The following is a 22,512-nucleotide window of genomic DNA, read 5'->3' as shown; positions in this document are numbered from 1 at the left end:
ATGAGGTGGAGAGGGGAACTTAAATGAAAAACCAGAATTCAAAAACTCACCTAAATAGAACACTGGAAATGAAAAATAGGAGAGAGAGCATGAGAACCTCATTACTAGACTGAAGTAAGCTAAAGCATTTATCAAATTTGCCCAAATTAAGCTGCCATTTTGTTTAATGGCCTGGCATTTCCAACACTGGTGAAATAAGCATTTCTAAATTCCCATTTAATAAATTAACCTACTTATCTGAATTTTTATCAAATTCATTACATGTAACAGCAGTAATCTTAACAACTTTTCATTTGGGATAAGCAGGAAAGAAAACGTGCATTCACACCAACTTGGTGCTGTCCTGAGAAACTAATGACCATCCATTCACACATAATATGTGCAGTGCAGACCACTGTTAGCATCTCAGACACAATGCACTAGATTAAGGGAAATCTTAATGTCATAGGGTATAGCGATTAAATGATAGAAATGCTGGCCCTAATATAATATATGATTCCGAAGGTTAAACTAGAACAATCTTAAAATCTAATTCAGTAAATGAGAGTAAACAAATAACTATCTTCCACTCTTGGAGAGGACTATATGAGGAATATATATGTTTTCCTGAGTTCTAGTGTGCCAATAATGCCCCTAGCTAAAAGTCTGAAAGATTACTACAGACCACTAGTATAAAAAAGTCAGTAAATGCTTCTTCATATAAAGGAAATTACTGTGATCTATGAGCTAAGAGCACAGGAGTATTTTATGTGAGTGGAGTAAATCTCAAACCAGAAAAAGCTTCATCAGAATGTAATACACCACTGATACGTCCTAGGTATGGAGAATCAGAACTAATTTTATCTGAACTTATCTACTACTCACTTTTTCCTCACCTCTTTACAAGTATTTTTAGACTAATCATTTAATTCGTCCTCTAATGTCAAATTAGAAGACAATCACAGTGATATATTTCATTAGTTTCTAAAAGATCTATTTTGATAACCAAATAAATGAAATATAAAGATGTATTAACCCCATGTAATCAGTAACAAACAAAAAGCCAAAAACTTTTAAAATCAAAATTAAGTATACACAAATATTTGCATAAATGGACATATAACTATTGTCTAATAAATACACTAGAATGCTATCCTTAGCAAATTAACATAATGATGTAAAAAAGACTGCTATAATAGGCCATATACTAATGTTTAATATTTTACAGGAAAAGATATCTCTTCTGGCAGAAGGATGTGGCCATATGAGGGGGAAGGATGAGTTTGAGAAAGAACAAAAAATGTATTTTGGGGGGGGCATGTACTTTATTAAACTAGTAAATGCAGGTATTTGGTGCTGCCAACTTACAGACTCATTATGGTTTAACTACTTTAAAAACGTTTGTATAATTAAGTGAACACTTCAGATTGTACAAATTCTAGGACAGCTGAAAGTCAGTAGATTACTTATCTGACAAATACAATTGTCTTGCTCATGTCTAGAGTAGGCATTCGATCTCAACAACAGTTTTAGTGGATAAATTCAGTTGAAATTTGTTTTAACTCAAATATACAAATTCAAGAAAAAGGTGTCAAAATTTCAACCCAATCACACTTACTTTACTAAATACGTTTTTAAAAAAAACTGACAAGTCTGATGTTACTTAATAAACTAAATTAAGGAAACAGCAATTTACTGAACCTGTACTGAACTCTTTTAAACCTTTTTAGAAGCTTACTCTAAACCTATTTAAAGAGTTTTTAAAAAACTGGGTAATATTTTGTGGTTCATATCTTAATTTTAAAAATAATTTTCTACAGTTTATTCTTGGTCCATGAGAAGGAAAGAAAAACTTCAAGGAAGATTTTTTTTGAAACAGAGAATTTTGATCCAAGAACAACTCTTAAAAGTGTTTGCTACATGGTCTTTGTGATAATGGACCAACTGTCTTTCCAGACATTCTTTAAATGGGGAGGAGGGAAGGAATCCCTCCCTTCAGCATTTTCCACATTTGTGTTTAATCTGATTGGTTGTTCCTTCTTCATCAGTATTGTCAAATTGAGAAAACCAGCACATGGAGATTCACGTGCATTTAAAAATGATTATGAGCCAGTGCTGGTGGCTCATACCTGTAATCCCAGCTACTCAGGAGGCAGAGATCAGGAGGATCACAATTCAAAGCCAGCCCTGGCAAAATAGTTCGAGACTCTATCTCGAAAAAACCCTTCACAAAAATAGGACTGGTGGAGTGACTCAAGGTGAAGGCCCTGAGTTCAAACCCCAGTACCAAAAAAAAAAAAAAAAAAAAAATTATGGAGATACAGCTCAAGTGGCAGAGCACCTGCTTTCCAAGTATGCAGCTCTGAGTTTAAACCCCAGTCTCACCAAAAAAAGGGAGAAAAAGCTTAAAAATGATAATAAACATACTGTAAGTATTAAATAAAAGCCCAAGTTCAATGATGGACTACAGGTGCACAATAACACTTTTCTGGGGCAAGCATTCTCCCGGGCTATAAAACTGGTAAGTGCCAGCGAAGGCACTGCACATGACCATAGGAAGCAGCAGCTGAGATGGGGCGTGGCTGTCAGCTGCAACCATATTTTCTGGAATGTACTTCTTCACACAGGTCATATTCTTAATTGGGTGCCTGTATTCTAAAATACAAAGTAAGTACTTTCATAACCACCGCGTGGGCAAATGACAGTATTTTAAGAGCAAAATGTGGTGGTTACCAGCTCTCTTTGAAGGTAAAGAAATGAGTGGTGCTGGTTTGTTCTACCATGTATTGGAAAGAACAGCAGCTGTCTGAGGGCTCACTCTCTCCACTAGGGCCCCAGAGCCAAAGACAATGGTGAGCCTAATTTGTCCTGGCTAGAAGATGTACAGCGAAGTGTGTGAACTACTGTTTCTAAGAAGGAAAGTGTGGCAGTGTTACTAACACAGCATTCTGTAAATGATGGAAATGTGATTAGAACCTCCCTCTAAAAGGAATGGCACTTTAGTCTTGCCTTCAATATTTAGTTTTGGTTAAAGCACCTACTGTCCCATTTTAATTTTCACAAGTCTAGTTTCACACTTAGCCACAGACTATTTAAAAACAGAGGACCAAGAGACAAGTAGGTGTTACTACACAAAACATCATCAAATTGAAGCTTAGCAAAGTGGTAATTACATTGTTTGTACACAAAGAAAAGGTAGTAATGGGGAAATCTGCTTTTTTAACCCATTATTTTATAAACTTAAAAAATTCACCTGTATTAATGAGGCCAATCTTATTCTCTGCAACTGGGTAATTATGCTGTATGTGGACATCAAATTTTTCAGCAGAAAATGACAACATGAGCAGGTGTTCAAAAAAGCCCTGACAACACAAATATGGATGCTCTGTCACGGCCACCTCAAAGATGTCTAGAAGAACCTCCAGGAGGAGGCAGGAAGCTCAGAAATACAGCTACTGATTAAATGCTTAACCTGTGATATTTAACTATGGAATCTGGGAGGGAGAGGAGAGTTATCAAAAGTCCACACAACAGGCCCACTGCTGTAACTGGAGCAAATCTAAACTATAACTTTAGGTGATTAAGAAATACACCAGAATTTTATCTTTTTAAACTCAACCAGTAAGTACATGAACTTAAAAATGATTCTCTTTAAAGAAACAGTACCAATAACACTGAGGAAACACATTAAAAATTCTTGAGTCATATGATGCATATACATAGATATAGTTAACACAAAATTTTTACAGTTATCACTTCACAGCTTTCTCATAAATTAGCTAGTCAAGGTATACATAAGTCAAAAGGGTACATGAATTAAAAAAAGAGCTCAAATAATTAAGCCACTTTTTGGAAGTTGGTTTTTCAAAATATGAAGTCTATATACCTATCTAGTCAAATGGATAATCTCCTTGTGCATGGATAGGAATATATCTGATTAGCTCTAACCTGGTATGGCTAAGTGACACACCTACTTTGTTCATGTAAATAATATGTGTATGTATATGAGTGAGCATGACAAAAAAAAAAAAAGAACATATTCTATAAGCCTAAATCCGCTCCTAAGCTACAGATATATAACATACCAAAAGAAGGAGACTGGGTCAGAAATCAACGCAAGCAGTAAGTTTACAGCTGCCTCTTACAACATGCACACCTAAATTTAATTCAAGTTAAGCAAAAACTCCTTTTGCATAAGGCAAACTTACATTAAAATGCATATAAATTTTCTTTTAAATTCTAAGTTAAAGCCTGCTCCCAAATAAAATAGTTTTAAAAAGGAACAAAGATCGCTCTCATTTGTGTTGGAAAAGATAAGCAAAAAGTTTTAAGACCCTAATTCTAATGAATTTCTCACTAACAAAGCAACTCAAAAGCTGACCCAAATCACCTACATGAACTACAAGTATCACAACATAAAAAAACAGGCGCTTGCTACACATCCCAAATGCCACAAACCAGACTATGGCCTAAGGAAACAAAAGTCATGGAAATGCGCAAGTTGTTATGCACCACAGCTTGAAAAAGAAATGTAAACAATGTTGCTTACCACAGAAAATACATCGCAAATTAGTGCTGTCCTGGGTAGCAGTAACCTTGCTCTGGGCTGCAACAGACACCTTGGTGTTAGAAGCTTCAAAGGACTCGGGGCCACTGAAGAACTTCACATTAACTAAAAGGTGCTTTGACATGATCAGAATGTGTTTACACATGCGTCCTATCTACATTCTCACTTTGGAAGTTCTGTAACTTAATAAAAACGTATCCTCTTTAACATAAACTCTTAAAAATAATTTGTATGTTATCTTATTTGTGGAAACCCCTGGAATAAGCCACAGATTAAATGATGCATTTATAACTCCCTTATTTTCCTGGGTCATACAATCAGAGTGCAGTCTGTATTTAGGCTGTGTTTAAAACGTTAAGGAAGATAAGGTACATGGAGTTAAGATCTGTGGTCATTAGAATTAACTTCATGAGGTCTAGCCTCCCATTTAGGAAAACTGCATCTGAAAAAAACTTAGGGGAAATACTTAAGAATAAATCCACATTAGATTAACTCATTTCTACCACTTGAAAAAAACCAAGGTCATTATAGACAGCCCACTGCAATTAAAGAGTTGCGGTATATAGTTATAAATAAAATACCTTTGCTTGCTTTGTACTTTGAAAATCAAGCACATTTTACTGCTTTTTTCTCAATATGCATATATACTTGAAAAAATATCACATCAAACAGCATTTAATTTACGCTCTTTACATCAAAATTTAGCTTAAGTGTCCATGAAGTAAATTCTTTTTAGGAGGAAAAATTCATAAAGATGAAAATTTATGAAAAGGGAAACGCATTATTCAACATCAAGGTGTTACTCAAAATTGGGATGGAAAATCAAAAGTAAAATATATTTTAGTATTACATTGCTAACCCCCAAAACTTTACATCATAATTTTCTATCAAATTCTAAAGAAATTCTTTCCAGCATGGGAAAAAAGTTCTTTTTCCATCAGTACGAAACCAAGAAATAGTGGGTTAAAAACATACCAACTTACAGAAGATCACACAAAGACAACGACAGTATTTTAGATTTCCCTAAAACTATATTCTTTAAATAATACAAGTCCTGGTAAATAAAAAAAAAGTTTCAGTAGAGTCAGAAAGAAACCAACTTATAGTTAAAGAATGCATATCTTAACATAGTATTAAGTCACAACTATAAAGAGAATTTTTCATCACTTTTAGAATAACATAATCCAGTGAAGTTTAGGTCTTAACAATACAGCAGACATTTGCAAACAAGCAAGGTAAGTAAGAGTGATAAATGTCACCTCTGCTAAGTACTTCCAACCACCCTCACTGCTATATTAAAATTGCATGCACAACATTCACAATCATAACAAAGTTGGAGTAAGACCATGGGCATATACAAATGTAATGTGTACCAAGCTAATGAGATCATTTCAAAGGAGATAAACAATTTAGAAAATTTTCAAGAATTACATTTTAAGTTAGAACTGCTTTAAAAAAAATCTCTTACCAATGTTTATAAATGGCTATTTCTACAAAACCTTCATTGATCAACATGTCTAATTTTCAGATTTCACCCTTAAGTCTTTACATCCATATTTAAGGGAAAACCACGTAACGACAATTAAAAAAAAAAAAAAAAAAACTTACAAGGAAACCCTGACAAGGTGCCTAGTTTCTGACAGAAGAAAGAGCCACACCCCATTCCCAATCATTTCAGCAGAAGTCAGCTGACAACTGCCAGAATGACCACAGACATCACACGATCACTGTGTCAGATAAGACTTTCCAACCAAGAACACCAATCTTCCTCACAATTCAAACTGTTGAGCAACATTCGTGCACTTGGTATCTTAAGCGTCTTCTTCCCACTGACTGTTACTTCAGATTATCAAGTAAAATGCTGATGTACTTTCTCACAGGCTGCAACTTGCATTTCTAGCACAGGCATGCCACCAGCAGCGCTTTCTGCTCAGCTCTGAAACCCTAATTCCTTCTCCAGTCATGGTGAAGGCAGAATATGCAGCAGATCCACTGCCAGGGTGGGTGGATTCAGTAAAACAGTTTCAGCATAGTTTTAAGACTAGTACTTACATATGAAAGGATATTTCTTTTTTAAGTTAGCCATACTGGAGAGGCTGACAGAAATAAGAGTGAGTCACATATTAATATAAAACTTAACATCTGATATTGTACTTTTAGAGAAGAACAATGACTGTCTCCATCAACTATGATGACCTTAAAAGTTTCGTCATGGATGTTCATTTATCTCTAATGCAGTTTGTGAAACAGTCACCTTTCAGGTTTTGCCTTGTCTTTAACATCCTTTACATGAGGTGTTTATTTTGAGCAGTGAAAAGCAGAAGCCTTGGACGAAGTATTTGTAGTGGATTTCATGTCTAGGTCACTATATTTAGTTACTATAGGAGACCTTTGCATCTCAGGGTCTGTTCTATCAGCAGTGAGTCCCAAGGCAATTGTAATGGGGACACTGCCATCTGAGGATTAAGTGAGATGTTTGCTTAAATGCTGGGTTGGATTTGGGGTGCACTCTTTGGAAAGCTGGTCTGTGGGGTGACTCATTCGAAGTAGCAGTTCACACTTGTACAGGGCACAGAGAGGGAGCAAGTGCAAAGGTGACTGTGTTTGCTCTAAGGTTTCTGGAATAGAAAGCACTGCAGAAGTAGGGTCAGCTGCACTTAACAGAACAAGTAACAAGAGCTGAGACATGGAAGTTCACCCAGTACTCCCCCCAAAAAACAAGTATCAGATTGCAGTGCACTATGCTTGGAGACATGAGAATTACAAACAGTAAGTTTTACTCAGACCACGATTTTCAAATTGTGTTTTGAAACGTGTATGATTTTTAATAAAAGAGAATTTTCTTCTATGTCAGGAAAAGAAGCATCACGTAGTAACAGTCACACACTTTTTTTGTTTTTTCGGTACTGGGGCTTGAACTCAGGGCCTTCACCTTGAGACACTCCACCAGCCCCTTTTTTGTAATGGTTTTTTCAGGATAAGGTCTCATAAATTATTTGCCCGGGTTGGTTTGAACTGCGATCGTCTGATCACTGCCTCCTGAGTAGCTAGGATTATAGGCGTGAGCCACCAGGACCCGGCTAGAACTTATAATTTTTTTTACTCCATCTTAGACGAAACTGCCCCTGTATTGGGCTTTTCCCCTCCTTTGTTTCTGCTAATCCTCGTCCAACTTGTGGCCTCAGCGAATTTTGTCCCCTTTTAAGTAAACATGAAAGGATGGCTGAGGATAGAAAAACTGCAGATGGTTGTTAGGCTGCATGGGCAATAGTGTTCGCATCTCGGCCCACTGTTCCGAAGCCATTCGTTTTCACCTGCGGAATGAATGATGCTGCTTCTAGCTAAAGAAACGTCAGGAGGCAGCAAGCAGTTGAGGGGCTATCGTTTACATCAGCCCTGTCGTATCTGATCAGTCCTAAAGGCAGGTGTTAACTGTACTCGCACATTCACTTCTCTGGCTTCTCTTCCTGAGCACAGATCAGGGCCTGCTCTCAAATCACTTTCCGTGTCTGCCTGCCCTTTGTCACTGAAGGCATTATCAAGTATAACTCAGAAAACACCACATTCAGTAGAATGCTACTTAGCTTGTTAACTCTACCTGCAGTGCCTATTCAGTTACACAAACTAGGAATACAGGACCCCCTGCACCTCTTTCTCCCCCTCCACCACCTAACCAATTTCCAAGTCCTGTCAACGCAGTCTCCCCTTTTCCTCTCCTGCCTCCACTGGCACTGCATGGAGTGTAGTGTTCCATGGCCTCTTATACAATATTTTAAATATTTTTAGTACTTTATTTCAATCTGAGCCTTACATTGTTTTACTTTAAGATTTCTCTACATTAAATGTTAGCCTTTAATTACCTACCCTTTAAAAATGAAAACAGCAGCATTAGTGCCTTTTTCTGAGTTTAAAAGCAAAATAAAATATGAGAGGGGCACCTTCAATATCAGCAAGAGCCTAGAAGGAAACACAATATAAAGCCCACACCAACTGTAGAGCCAAAGGTCTTTCCCATTTCTCATGTAATTGCAGAATTATTACTTTACACTGCCTATTTAGCAAAAGGCAAAAGATTTATGTGGTATAAAAAAAACTAACCATCTATTTAGAGCCAGCTGCCTGCCTCACTAGTCAAAGGTCTGATCTGTGCCAGTTTCCATTACTAGCAACTACCATAGTTTGGAACATAGAAGGTGATGGACAAACTTGTTTAAACTGTCTTTTTTTATGGAACTGATTCAACTTTTAAGTAAGAACTTTCTGAAGGTTCACTATGTGCTGGTTGTATTCTCAATGTTCAGGTGGGTTGATGGAGAGAAAGAGAATAAACATAAGAATGAATTAATCTGTACACAACTTGATAGTAAGGAGCAGGAGAAATGTACAAGAACAAAAATGTTAAAACAAAAATCTGAAAAATAGGGCTGGGGGCATGGCTCAAGTGGTAGACAGCCTATCTAAGCAAGCATGAGGTCCTGAATTCAAATTCCAGTAACTCAATGAACAAATAAAATAAATAAAATGTCCATCATTTAAAAACTTAAAAGATTCTGGGAAATAAAATCTTTTAAAAATAATCTGTATGTATGAAGATAAAAAAGAAAGGGTTCCTATAAAGCCTGAGTAATAATGTCAGGAGAACTAACCCAGAAAATCTAAATTTGAAGTTTTTAATGGACTACAAAGTTGAGATCCTATGAGCTGCCAGGAAAACAATATGGTTAAAAGAAAGAAGAAGCCTGTTTCACAGCTGCTTCCAGAATGAAGGAAACCAGGTAGAGTGAGGTCAAAGGGGGGACCATCTGCCCACCTCCTGCAACCACTTAACATGAACTTGCTTCAAGCAAGCCAACACTCAGCGAAGTGGCTATGGGAACCACGCAACCAATGGCCACTCACAAGAAGACAGGCGTGCAGGAAATGCTGCTGGAATGTTCTCAATGACACCAACTCAAGATCACTGCTGGGCTATTGACAATGTGGAAACAGCAGAGTCCCCAAAACCTTTTTCTTGCCAGGGATATGAAACTTGAAAATAAAACTGTATCATTCAACTGAGGCCAAAGTACCTACTTAAGAGGGAAGAGATACAATTCAAGCAGATTTCCCAAAACAAAAATATCCCTTTAGAGCAGTGACATAATCCTAGCTTCCTGCAACAAAATTATAGACACTCAATCTTATTTATGTAAATAATGCCGTATTGCTTCACTAAATATACTTTGAAAGCTGTTTATATAATATTATACATTATTACATCTTAGTCTACAGGCCACACTTGGAAAAAAAATCTGTGTCCTACAGCTTGATGCAAGAGACTTTTCAAGAAATTTGATTTTTTATGTGCAAATAAATGCCACCATTATTAGTACTGTCGCTAACTTCAGCTCTGCCAAAAGTTAGTGACAGAAATTAATAGTTTAAAGTGTTTTGAAAAAAGTATGGGGATGGAAGATGCATCTCACAAGCCCCACAGTACTGAAAAAGGGAAGAGGAGGTGCAAAGGTGGGTGCAGGAGAATGTGTTCATGAAATGTGGGTCAGGAAGGGCCAGGGCACGAAGGGCCGAGAGGGGCATGAGGAAGCCTGGTGGGCGCACTGAGCCCCGTCTTCTTCCTGGCAATACACAGCTAGTTTCAGTACGATCTGCAAAAGAGACTGGGAGACCCACCCTAGGCACTCACATCACTCATCAGTCTTTTCAAGATGGGGGATATGAATCTTAAGTACGAGGAAAAATTTAAATCCATGAAGACTCTAATTTTGAATAGGAAAAAATAATTCAGCGTTTACTGTAATATTACCATAGAAATGGTCAGGACAGTATAAAATGACTTGGTAAAAATTTGTTTCTTTCTATATGAGTGAATGGCATTGTCGTAGCAAAGGACCATGAACTTTTCTCATGTGAGTCATCCACCTTAGGAACTACACACACATGAAAATAGGAGGTCTACCTCATTAAAGGTTGCTTCTGGCCCCTCGGCACAGTTAGCAGGCACATGTGCTTATTCCACTTGGCAATTACTGCTCTGACCAGGTCTTGGATTCTTCCCCATGAAGTTAACATTTCTGTTCCTCTCATGTCAAGTAACATAGTACCATAGTAGGAACACAAACAATTCAGTTCACTGTGGCCTTTCCTCTTTTAGATTATGAGTATTTTATGGATTTAATAAAATAATGTCACCATATTCTCTGAATATACTGATTTCAAAGATATCACTGTTTAATACCATCTTTAAAAGACTGGTTGGAATTGGAAGCTGAGCAACATATTGCTTAATGATCAATGGGTCAATAATGAAATAAAAGAAGAAATTAAAAGGTTCCTGGAAGTTAATGAAATGAAAACATGACCTACCAGAACCTATGGGTCATAGCAAAGGCAGTCCTAAGAGGAAGTTTATAGCCATGAGTGCATATATTAAAAGAACAGAAAGATCTCAAATCAATGACCTAATGTTACATCTCAAACTCCTAGAAAAACAAGAACAAGCAAACCCCAAAACAAGCAGAAGGAGAGAGATAATAAAAATAAGGGCCAAAATTAATGAAATAGAAACAAAAAAACCATACAAAGAATCAACAAAATAAAAAGCTGGTTCTTTGAAAAAATAAACAAGATCGACAGACCCCTGGCAAACCTGACTAAAATGAGGAGAGAAAAAACCCAAATCAGTAACACCAGAAATGCAAAAGTGGAGATAACAACAAACACCACAGAAATCAACGAAATCATCAGAGAATCTATATTCTAATAAATCTAAAAATTTTGAAGAAATGGACAAATTTCTAGATACTTATGACCATCCAAAATTGAACGAAGAGGATATTAGTCACCTGAATAGATCTATAACACAAAATGAAATTGAAGCAGCAGTAAAGAATCTCCCAAAAAAAGAAAAGTCCAGGACCTGATGGATTCTCTGCTGAATTCTATCAGACGTTTAAAGAGGAACTAATACCAACTCTTCTTAAACTTTTCCATGAAACAGAAAGGGAAAGAACACTGTCTAATTCATTTTATGAAGCCAGTATTACACTCATCCCAAAACCAGATAAAGACACCTCCAAAAAGGAGAACTACAGGCCAATCTCCTTAATGAAACATCGATGCAAAAAATCCTCAATAAAATAATGGCAAACCGAATCCAACAACATGTCAGAAAGATCATTCACCACGACCAAGTCGGCTTCATCCCAGGGATGCAGGGGTGGTTCAACATATGCAAATCTATAAATGTAATACCACACATTAATAGAAGCAAAGACAGAAACCACTTGATCATCTCAACAGATGCAGAAAAAGCCTTCAACAAGATCCAACATCACTTCATGATAAAAGCTTTAAAAAACTAGGAATAGAAGGAACGTACCTCAGCATTGTAAAGGCTATATATGACAAACCTATAGCCAACATTATACTTAATGGAGAAAAACTGAAACCTTTTCCCCTAAAATCAGGAACGAGACAAGGGTGCCCACTATCTCCACTCCTATTCAACATGGTCCTGGAATTCCTAGCCAGAGCAATTAGGCAAGAAGAAGAAATAAAAGGAATACAAATAGGTAAAGAAACTGTCAAAATATCCCTATTTGCAGAAGACATGATCCTATATCTTAAAGACCCAAAAAACTCTACCCAAGAACTCCTAGACACCATAAACAGCTACAGCAAGGTAGCAGGATACAAAATCAACTTAAAAAAATCATTAGTTTTTCTACACACCAACAACAAATTGTGAAAGAATATATGGAAACAATTCCATTTACAATAGCCTCAAAAAAAATCAAATACCTAGGAATAAACTTAACAAAGGATGTGAATGACCGTTACAAGGAGAACTACAAACTCCTGAAAAAAGAGATCAAGGAAGACTACAAAAGTTGGAAAGGTCTCCTGTACTCATGGATTGGTAGAATCAACATAGTAAAAATGGCTACACTATCAAAAGCAATCTACATGTTTAATGCAATTCCCATCAAAATCCCAATGACATTCATCAAAGAGATTGAAAAATCTACACTAAAGTTCATTTGGAAGCACAAAAGACTGAAAATAGCCAAGCCAATACTCAGCAAAAAGATCAATGCTGGAGGTATCACAATACCCAACTTCAAACTTTATTACAAAGCAACAGCAATAAAAACAGCACGATACTGGCACAAAAACAGACATGAAGACCAGAGGAACAGAATAGAGGACCCGGATATGAATCCACACAGCTATGCCCACTTTATTTTTGATAAAGGCACCAAAAACATAGGATGGAGAAAAGTTAGCCTCTTCAACAAATGTTGCCGGGAAAAGTGGTTATCCACCTGCAAAAAACTGAAACTAGATCTATGTTTATCACCCTGTACTAGTATCAATTCAAAATGGATCAAGGACCTTAATTAATATTAGACCTGAAATTCTGAAGTTAGTATAGGAAAGAGTAGGGAATACTCTGGAAGCAACAGGTATAGGTAAGGACTTCCTCAATAGAACCCCAGCAGCTCAGCAACTAAGAGAAAGGATGGACAAATGGGACTACATAAAATTAAAAAGCTTCTGCACAATAAAAGAAATGGTCTCTAAACTGAAGCAACCACCCAAAGAATGGGTGCCAGCTATACATCAGACAAAGGACTGATAACCATGACTACACAGGGAACTCAAAAAACTAAACTCCCCCAAAATCAATGAACCAATAAAGAAATGGGCAGCTGAACTAAACAGAACTTTTTCAAAAGAAGAAATTCGAATGGCCAAAAAACATGAAAAAATGCTCACCATCTCTGGCCATAAAGGAAATGGAAATCAAAACTACACTAAGATTCCACCTCATCCCCGTTAGAATAGCTAGCATCAAAAACACCACCAACAACAGGTGTTGGTGAGGACGTGGGGAAAAAGGAACCCTCATACACTGCTGGTGGGAATGCAAGCTAGTGAAACCACTCTGGAAAACAATAAGGAGGCTTCTTAAAAATCTAAATATAGATCTGCCATATGATCCAGCAATCCCACTCCTGGGGACATACCCAAAGGAATGCGACTCAAGTTACTCCAGAGGCACCTGCACACCATGTTTATTGCAGCGCTATTCACAACAGCCAAATTATGGAAACAGCCAAGATGCCCCACTACTGATGAATGGATTAAGAAAATATGGTATTTATACACAATGGAGTTTTACTCAGCCATGAAGAAGAATGAAATCTTATCCTTCGCGAATAAATGGATGGAACTGGAGAACATCCTGAGCGAGGTTAGCCAGGCTCAGAAGACCAAAAATCGTATGTTCTCCCTCATATGTGGACTTTAGATCTAGGGCAAATGCAGCAATGTTGTTGTACTTGGGTCACACACTAAGGGGAGAGCACATATGGGAGGTACGGGGATAGGTAGGAAACCCAAAACATGAAAGTGTTTGATGTCCCCACTGCAGAGGAGCTAATACAGTAACCTTAAAATGGCAGAGGTCAATATGGGAAGGTGACCAGGAAGTAGTGAAGAGGCCAGGTAGAGATGAATCAATTTGGGTTGTAATATACTTGTGCATGGAAGCAATGGTAGGAATCTCTCTGTATAGGTATCCTTACCTCAAAAAGAAAAAACGCTAAGTCGTTCTTATTATTGCTTATGTCTACTCTTCAACAAAATTGGAGGAGAGGGCAGAACAGGTTCTGCCTGGAAGTGAGGGTGGTGGTGGGGGAGAGGAAGGGGGTGGAGAGCAGTGGGGAGAAATGGCCCAAACAATGTATGCACATATGAACAAATGAATAATAAAAAGAAAAAAGACTGGTTGGATTGTTTCTACCTTGCCTAGACTTTAAAAACAGGAATGCCCACTGTTAGAGACAAGTTCTTCATATGGGCTGAGGACAGCTGGGGGACCTCACAGACCATGAAAGCATGTCCAAATCAAGCTGTCAAAATCCTGCAAAGGTGCGGGTTCTTCTGTGTGTGTTGCAACTATATCCACCAGAAAACAAGTGGTTCCAGCAATCCATTCTTACCAATGTACATGGCAGATGCTATTCAATTAAAACCTCTCTTAATCCTCTTATAAAGACAAAACATCCCAGAGAGATACCAGATTTTACTGTTTAACACCCACAAAATGCTTCTCTAGTTTCTGGGAACAGATACATATTCACAAATACAAGTAAAGCAACTGTATGTAAATTCTTATGCTCACGCAGGAAAGCAACCAAACAATCATGCGTGCATCTGCAGGCCACTGCACTATCACTAAATTTAAAATTTATTGTAAAGTAAGTCTGCAATAATCAACCAGACCTGCATACATGGTGAGATGCCCACTCGAGACAAGCAGAGAAACAGGTATGTGAGGCATGCAGAATAGTGTCTGCACACAACAAGCATTAGGCTGAAATAACTTTTTCAAGACTTATTGCAAAAATAGTATCTGCCTCTTTTAACCATTCCACTGTGAAACAGGACAAGATCTTTTAAGACCCACAACCTAAGCCTAAAGCTGTGCTCACTGGAGAGCAGACCTGAGTTATGATAAAGCTAAAGCAGCTTTCTCAAACTGCTGGGGACCCTTACAATGGTATGGTGAATTGTAAATATGATTCACATGAATATATAATTTATATACTATAAGTAACGTAACTGTGGAAAATCACAAAAAGTCACAAATGGATTGAGTAATTGGAAAGCACACAGCCTTAATTTTTAAGAGCTGGGCTAGAAAAAGTTGACAACTGGTTACTGAGCTGGATAGATGGCAGACACAAACCTCACAGTGGGGTAATTTTATATATTAGGCATGAAAAGGCCATCAGACCTACATTTTCCCTTTAAACGACAGATGATGAAAGGAATTAGAAATAATCTCTGCCTACTTCTGTGACTTGCAAAGTCCCACTTTTAAACCCCAGCTCTCTCTTTGCAGAGAGGAAAGAAGATGAAATAGAAGAACTGAAAAAAGTCAGGAACAAAGGTTTCTCTGTTGCCAGCAAAGCTAGGCATGTCCATCTACAGAAAAGGGAAGAATATAAGAAATGGCCCATTCTTATCTAATACACAACCTTCAAGGCTTCTTTGCTAGGCTGACTAGAAAAGGCAGGACTACAGAAGTTCTATCTCCATCAAAAGGTTAGCACTGGTTTTCAAAGGGCTCAGTCTTGGGACCCACTTACAGTCTTAAAAATCACCAAAGATTTTGAAAAACTTTGGTTTATGTGGTTTATAAATATCATGATTTGCTGTATTAAATAACTAAATTTCAGTTTTAATTTATAGTATGCTTAAAAATAATTTAAAAGCTGTTGTATCTAAAATAAATAGCATATTATGGAAAAAACCTATTTCCAAAACAAGCCTGTGTGAACCTGTGTGTGTGTGTGTCGATCTGATCTTGAAAGAGCTTAGAGAGGTACCTTCCTCAAGAATCCTCAGGATACACTTAACTGAATTCCTAAGTGAGGGTTTTAAATTCAAGATAGGATCCTGATTCTCCATCTGCCTTACCTCAAAGAAAATCAGAATGAGAGAATAACCAAGAACAGAATAACCTAGGCACGAATACCTCTCTCTAATGCCAAGGCCTGCAGATGGCAGGTGGCTACTGATAAACATTCACTCCATTTTCCTTCCAGTGACTACGAATTAGACATGGAATGATTTCAAGTTAGAAGATGCAAATATCAGAAGATAAGACTCACATTAACCTAGAATCATTTTCTGGTCCCAAACTTCAAGGTAGTTCTTGTGGGTGAATGGGAGGAACAGAAAATAGAAGCAAAAAGGGAAGGCAAGCAAAATGAACACCTGGGTGTTCTTGGGAGAACGAAGCACTCATTCATCATCACTTTCCTTAGAGCTCAACTCTCCCAGGAATCCTGGCTGAGAAAAGCTAAACCACAATAAGCTGGAAACTGAGGCTTTGGGGTTTAACAGGTAAGGAATATTAACTGAAAGCCTGATTCAGTAGCTCCCAACCTTCTCAAAAGTTAAAAATCCTTTTATTCTTTTAACTAGCCCCTTGAACTTGACTTTTATAGAGACTTGTCCAAAGAAACTATTTACCACTACTTTGTTCTGTCACAAGTAATCAAGGAGATATAATCAGTCATGTTTAATTCAGGTTCTGTGATGACTATTTAAATTATCCTTATCAGTATGTGCTACAATCACAAGTTCTAAAAATTCCTAAAATGTCAACAACAGTTAATTAGAACTTCTGGGTGGTTTTAGGTAAGTGACTCTACAAAGAACTGGTAACTAACTGTCAGCCCCAAATAAAGAAGCTTAGTTTGGGGGTCAGCAGGTACATGATGAGCACTGTTTATTAAGACACTTTCAGACCTACTTCAGTAGTTTTGTGGGTACCACACTGATCACTGCTCTCTCTGAGCACAATTACAGCACTCCTTTGTATTATGCACGCTAACTCTACTAATGAGCTACTAAACTGTGGGTTAACATACCGGCCCATATCTACTTAAGCAGCTAATGGAATTTATTTGCCATGCTACGAGCTATTTAAAGCCATGTACCTTTCTTTATAAAGCCTGGATTCAGGCTTACATTTTCATTTTCCCCCTATTTCTCCAAAACTGCTGATTTTCTTCATATAGTCGAAATAATTTCAGGAATGATATCACAATCCAAGCAAATATGATGCTGTCCCAGAGATCTCTATTATTAACATGTGAGAATAGATATTCAAATTCTTTTCTGATGAAAAAGGTCACCTATGGAGTGAAGCACAACAGGACAGCACTGGCTTCCTGTCTGAACTCACCAGCTCCCATCACTGCTTCAGTTCTCTTCTGCCTCCACTCAGGAGCTGAACGCTTGTCTCAGCCCCCAGAAGCTGCCTTTTTAAACCAGCACTCCGATGTACAGTTTTGCTAATATACCCCTCTTGTTCAAAAGCTCACACAAAGTCTCCATCACCCACAGCACTCAAATGTCCTTCTTGATCAGACCTTCCTTTCTGAGTTTATTTCCATCATGCTAAACTGTCTTATCTATAAACACACCTCACTCCTCCTACTTTTGCAGCTATGTGACTCCCTAGTACTTATATGCCTTCCTCCTCGTCCCCATGTCCACATCTGCCTTTCAAGATCTAGCTCACAAAGCTTTTCTCATCATCTGAGATTGCTCAGGCGAGAAGTTCACTTCTTAAACACACAAGCTTGTATCTCCTGGATATGACCTCTCACGTCACAGCTGTGTCTTATCTCCCTTTAAGAGTACAAGACCCCCGAGGCCAAGTCTTGGGTCTAATTTCCCGTTACAAATAGATGCCCAAAGATGATAAATGAGTGAATTTTCTATGAAAAAAATCCAAAACATATGTCATGACCAGGAAGTAAAGAAAAAGAGGTCGGAGAAAATTTGAAGGTCTGTGTTTACGTTTTATTTCTCTAAAGAAGTTACTACATTCAGTAGAATTTTCTACTTTTTAAATGTCAACAATCAAAAACCAACATTTTATAGTTGAAGAATACTAATGCCCTTGCCTCACCTAATTCCCCTACTGATATCCTGACACAGCCACTCTTATGATCTAGATTTTGTAAATAAGGAAGCAGATCTACAAGTTAACTCACCACCAGAGGGAAGAAAGAGCTGGAAACTTTTCTTTTTTGGTGGCACTGGTGTTTGAACTTGCTATACAGGCACTCTAACACTTGAGGCACTCTGACAGCCCAGAACTGGAAACTTTTGACTCCAAATTCAAGTTATTTTCACTAAGTCATGATGAAGATCTTAAAATTTTACTGGAAACACAAAAAGTAGTTTTTTCTCTTTTCTTTCTTGCCCTAAACTGACTTCCTTCAAGTACCTTTTCAAAAATGCATTAAAGATCTTGAATTGTAAGGCAGAAAAATGTTGTTAAGAACCAATCCCCTTCTAGGCATGTCCAGCCTTGGAAAGCCATACTTCCCCTTGTCCACTTCCCAACCTGGAAATGGATTATTGTGAACACTGAGACGTGCAAACTTGAGGACTGTGGAAGAATCCAGTGTCTTACCCATCAAATCCAGACCTGTCATTCCTGCAACCCTGATTAGCAGGAAGGACTCATCTGTTTCAAAAATGTTGCTTCGCCAATAAAATTAATTGGTTCAAGAAAGCTAACAATGAAAACAAAAACATCATGCAGGATTCCCAAGGAATCTAGGTCCACGCTTTATGATATGGCTTTATGAAGGCTATATTAACATGGTACCCCAATACAGGTATCCACAACCCAACATGTTATGTACTACACACCACTTCCTCTCCAGTCACCTCCCACCCTCTTTCTGTCTCTGGTGCATACTGTCTTCAACAGAGGCCCAGCTTGCCACACCTGGCCATCTTGCAAAATGGCATTTTCTAAAAAGCCTTCCTGATCTATACCCCTGTGGACACAGGGAAGAGGCTGAGCTACAAATGCCACTGGTACTGTCTAGCTGTGGGCCTCTGGGTAATTGTGACCTGTCAGCCCAATTCACCTCTAAAAACAGTAACCCTTCGCAGGGTTGTCATAGAGATTACTAGTCAAGTATATCCCAGGTTAAGAGCAGACACACAGCAGTGAGCAGTAAGCAGACCATCACTCCCGCCCCAGCACTGCTTTGGTGATCAAGTGAGGTCGTAAGCCTCATGCCAGAGCAGCGCCTTGGTGGGGTGGGAGGCGCTAAGTGAAGTCTGGCCACTTCTCTTCACTCTGCTCTTCTCTTCTCCCATTGTGACAGCACAGGCTTATCTTCCTCACAACTGGCTTTCGGGCTCGTAACTGCATGTTCACCAATCCATCACAAGAGTCCTAGGGCACAAACCTGACCTTATCAAACATTGGAGGACCTTTGACAACTTCATCCTCAGCCACCATGCCAGCCCACCCAACCTCTCCAGTCCCCATGTAAGTTCATGTTCAACCACAATACTGTCTGTTTCCCAATTGTTCCACGCTACCATCCTTCCCAGCTCACCTAATCCTTCTTCAAACATAGCTCAAACATTCTCATCTTCAAAGTTCTCCCAACCCAAGAATTTTCTTTTATATCCCAAACATCTTTCTTCATAATTAATTCACAAATGGCATTCTAAGTTTGCTGGTCTTGTTTCTAGCTAGCTCCAGTCCAGCTATGAAACCCTGAGATAGAAGCTTAATATTGTTCCCATTAATATCAGCAATCTAGAAGACTGGAAAAAAAAAAACTGCTGCTATAAACAAAGTACTTCTAGAAACTTAGGTTTAAAAGATCCATTTAACTCTGAACATATCATAAAGAGATTAAATAACACTGAAAAAATAACCCATGCAAACGCTCACAGTGGAAAGTATGTCAGGCCAAATTAATACTAAGGAGAAAAATGAAGGGCTGGAGGCATGGCTCATGTGCAAAGTGCTTACCTAGCCATCATAGTCCTGAGTTCAAAGCTCAGCACTCCCTCACCACACACAGAAAAAACAATTGGAATCTCAGTATTTTTAAAATCTGGTTAAAATTTCAACCATAAGGATAACATCTCACTATGTTCTCATTCCCAACAGAAAAAAGTAAGATCTAGCAAAAGCCACGTTTTGGTTAACGGTGATGTATTCTGAGGTTTCTTTTTGGAAAGGTCCGCTTGATCCCAGTAGGGTAGGACAAAAGCAGTGGAATGATGTAAGTGGTCATGCACATCATTTTCCTTGTAAAAATAGATTTAAAGAGTTATTTTTTGTCTTCAATGATTTAAACTTCTAACCACCAATCACCACCAATCATCACAAGGACTGACATTATAGTTTTATAATCCATCCCTATTACCTACAGAAACCTAGAACCATGTACTTGATAGTACCAGTCTGAATAATATACTTGCTTAAAACCGAGTCATTTTGTACTGGAGAAGGGAAAAGCTACACTAGCATTTGGTATAAAAGGAAGAGTACTAATGCAACTCTTTAAAAAAATGTTAGAACATGTGAGTTCTCATTTTTTTAATACTCCAAATATAACTCACTGTATTTAGCACCTCCTGTACTTTCCAGTATATTAGATAATTGCACACCATGTTAAAAACAAAATAAAGGAAAACATTCCTGCCACCCACCTTTTTCATAAAAACAAAACATTTTAGATACATACACACACACACACACACACACACACACACACACACACAGAGCATCGTGTAAAGGTCAGAATGACTAGCCCCAAAGAAACCTGTTTTTTTGCTTTTGTTTTTTTTAATTAAAAAACTTTGAATCCATGTATAGTGTCCATACTTGGAACCTCAGCATTTGTGAGCTTGTGAGGCTGAGGTAGAAGGACTGTAAGTTTAAGACTGTTCTGGGCTACATAGTGAGACACTACCTCAAACCACCTGTCCCTGCCCAAATTTGAACATTTAGAGGGTTTGGGGAGGACAATAGGACTTCAATTGTGTTGAATATTGGTTTAGGCAACAAAGAAGGTTAGTGATATTCAGACCCTGCTCTGGAGAGCCATGCAGGTGACTTGGTGGCTGTGGCCTCTGACCCTATATTTTTTTGTTGCCTACTTATACACTGAGCAAATGTGCCTGGAACTTTAAGAAGTTTACAAATTTATCAATAATGGTAATACGTCAATGTCCAATAAATAGAAACACTGAATGCAGAAATGGTTTTAAAAAGTGGTAAGGCAAAGGGGAGACAAGAGTGTAACAGATGTGGACATGACTAAAGTTCTTTAAATGCATGTGTGAAAATGTCACAGTGGAACCCACTATTTTGTACAATATACACAAATAAAAAATTTTAAAGGGTTAACTCAGTAAGAAACAGGTAAGAGTGATGTCTACAGTTGCTTTTCCTTTATGATAAAGTTTGTTCTTTTGCTTCTGGTCCATCGCATTAGACTATGTTGTTCACGGAAGAGATGCAGGTTAAGCTTTCTCGGCTTGGTTTTGTCACAAAGACGGTAGATGGCTTTGGCTAGAGAAGATATGATCCTATTGAGAAGTGACGTTCTGGATTTCTGCTTAGGTGGAGGGGAAGGAGCCTACAAAACACTGGGAAGGAGACACACCTTCCTGCTGTCAGACTGCACAAGAGATTACACCCCTTCCAAGGAAACTCCTGACTCTTAACACCTCCAAAACTTCTATTTCCAGCCAATTAACATGGTCAAAAATCAGAAATTGTAAACAGTCATCAACTAAATAAATCAAGACTATGGCAGGAGGTGGGGAAAGGGTGTAGGAGGGTGAATATGGGGCAAATACTGTGTATACAAACAAGTAAATGGAAAAATGAGACCTGTTAGCTATTCCAGGAATGGGGTGAGGGGGAGAAGAGAATGATGGAGGTGTGAATTCAAGTATAATATATTGCAAGAACTTCTGTAAATGGCACAATGTACCCCCACCAAGCACGATTTAAAAATATTTTTAAAAGACTATACAAAATTAACCCTTTTAATTGTCTTCTTTGATGAAAAAACTATGGAATTGGAAGTTTCTTTGCCAGTGACTTGATCCATGATGCAGAGGCAGCTAACATGGACCAGCTTTCTCCCACATTATTGAGATTGTGACAGAGAAGAAAAGAAAGTATCAAAGTCACCTAAGAAGAATCCTGTTCTCCTTGCCCCCCACATACCAAAATGCTTCTACAGCAAGTGAAAGGATGGGCGAATTTTCTACTTGCAAAACTTTGTATAATGTGGAACATTTGTACTTAATGCTTATCAACAAGACAATAGAATTGAGCCTCTCCACATTAAGACTGTTTCAAGCATCAGGATCAAAAAAAGAAAACATTACTAGCTTTTATGTTTGGAAAGCAAACTATGAGACTATTCACTGATAAAACAGTCTTTCCTAGTTGGCTAAAAAAAGTACCAGAATGAAGAATAATTTGAACTGTGTTAAATGACATGTGGCTCCTAGTATCACTGGATATTTAAGACTCAGAAATAAAAACAATGGTGTCTGTTCCAAACACGGAAGACAAATGTGATACACACATA

At 37.9% G+C, this 22,512-nt stretch overlaps 1 protein-coding gene across 12 annotated transcripts in view; it reads right to left on the bottom strand.

Moving 5' to 3' along the window:
* Positions 1-22,512, bottom strand: part of Enah (ENAH actin regulator) — a 139,156-nt gene that overhangs the window by 35,741 nt on the left and 80,903 nt on the right. For 6 of the 12 annotated variants that reach the window (XM_074048862.1, XM_074048867.1, XM_074048870.1 and 3 more), the window contains exon 4: positions 4,529-4,585. The exons of the other annotated variants lie outside the window; for them this stretch is intronic. In XM_074048862.1, coding sequence (XP_073904963.1) covers positions 4,529-4,585 — 57 coding nt within the window. The remainder of the gene's footprint in view (positions 1-4,528; positions 4,586-22,512) is intronic. 12 annotated transcript variants of the gene reach the window in all.

This window comes from Castor canadensis, chromosome 11 (genome assembly GCF_047511655.1).
Source record: "Castor canadensis chromosome 11, mCasCan1.hap1v2, whole genome shotgun sequence".
Lineage (NCBI taxonomy): Eukaryota > Metazoa > Chordata > Mammalia > Rodentia > Castoridae > Castor > Castor canadensis.
Note: the sequence above shows the minus strand (reverse complement) of the source record. Positions and strands in the feature narration are given on the sequence as shown.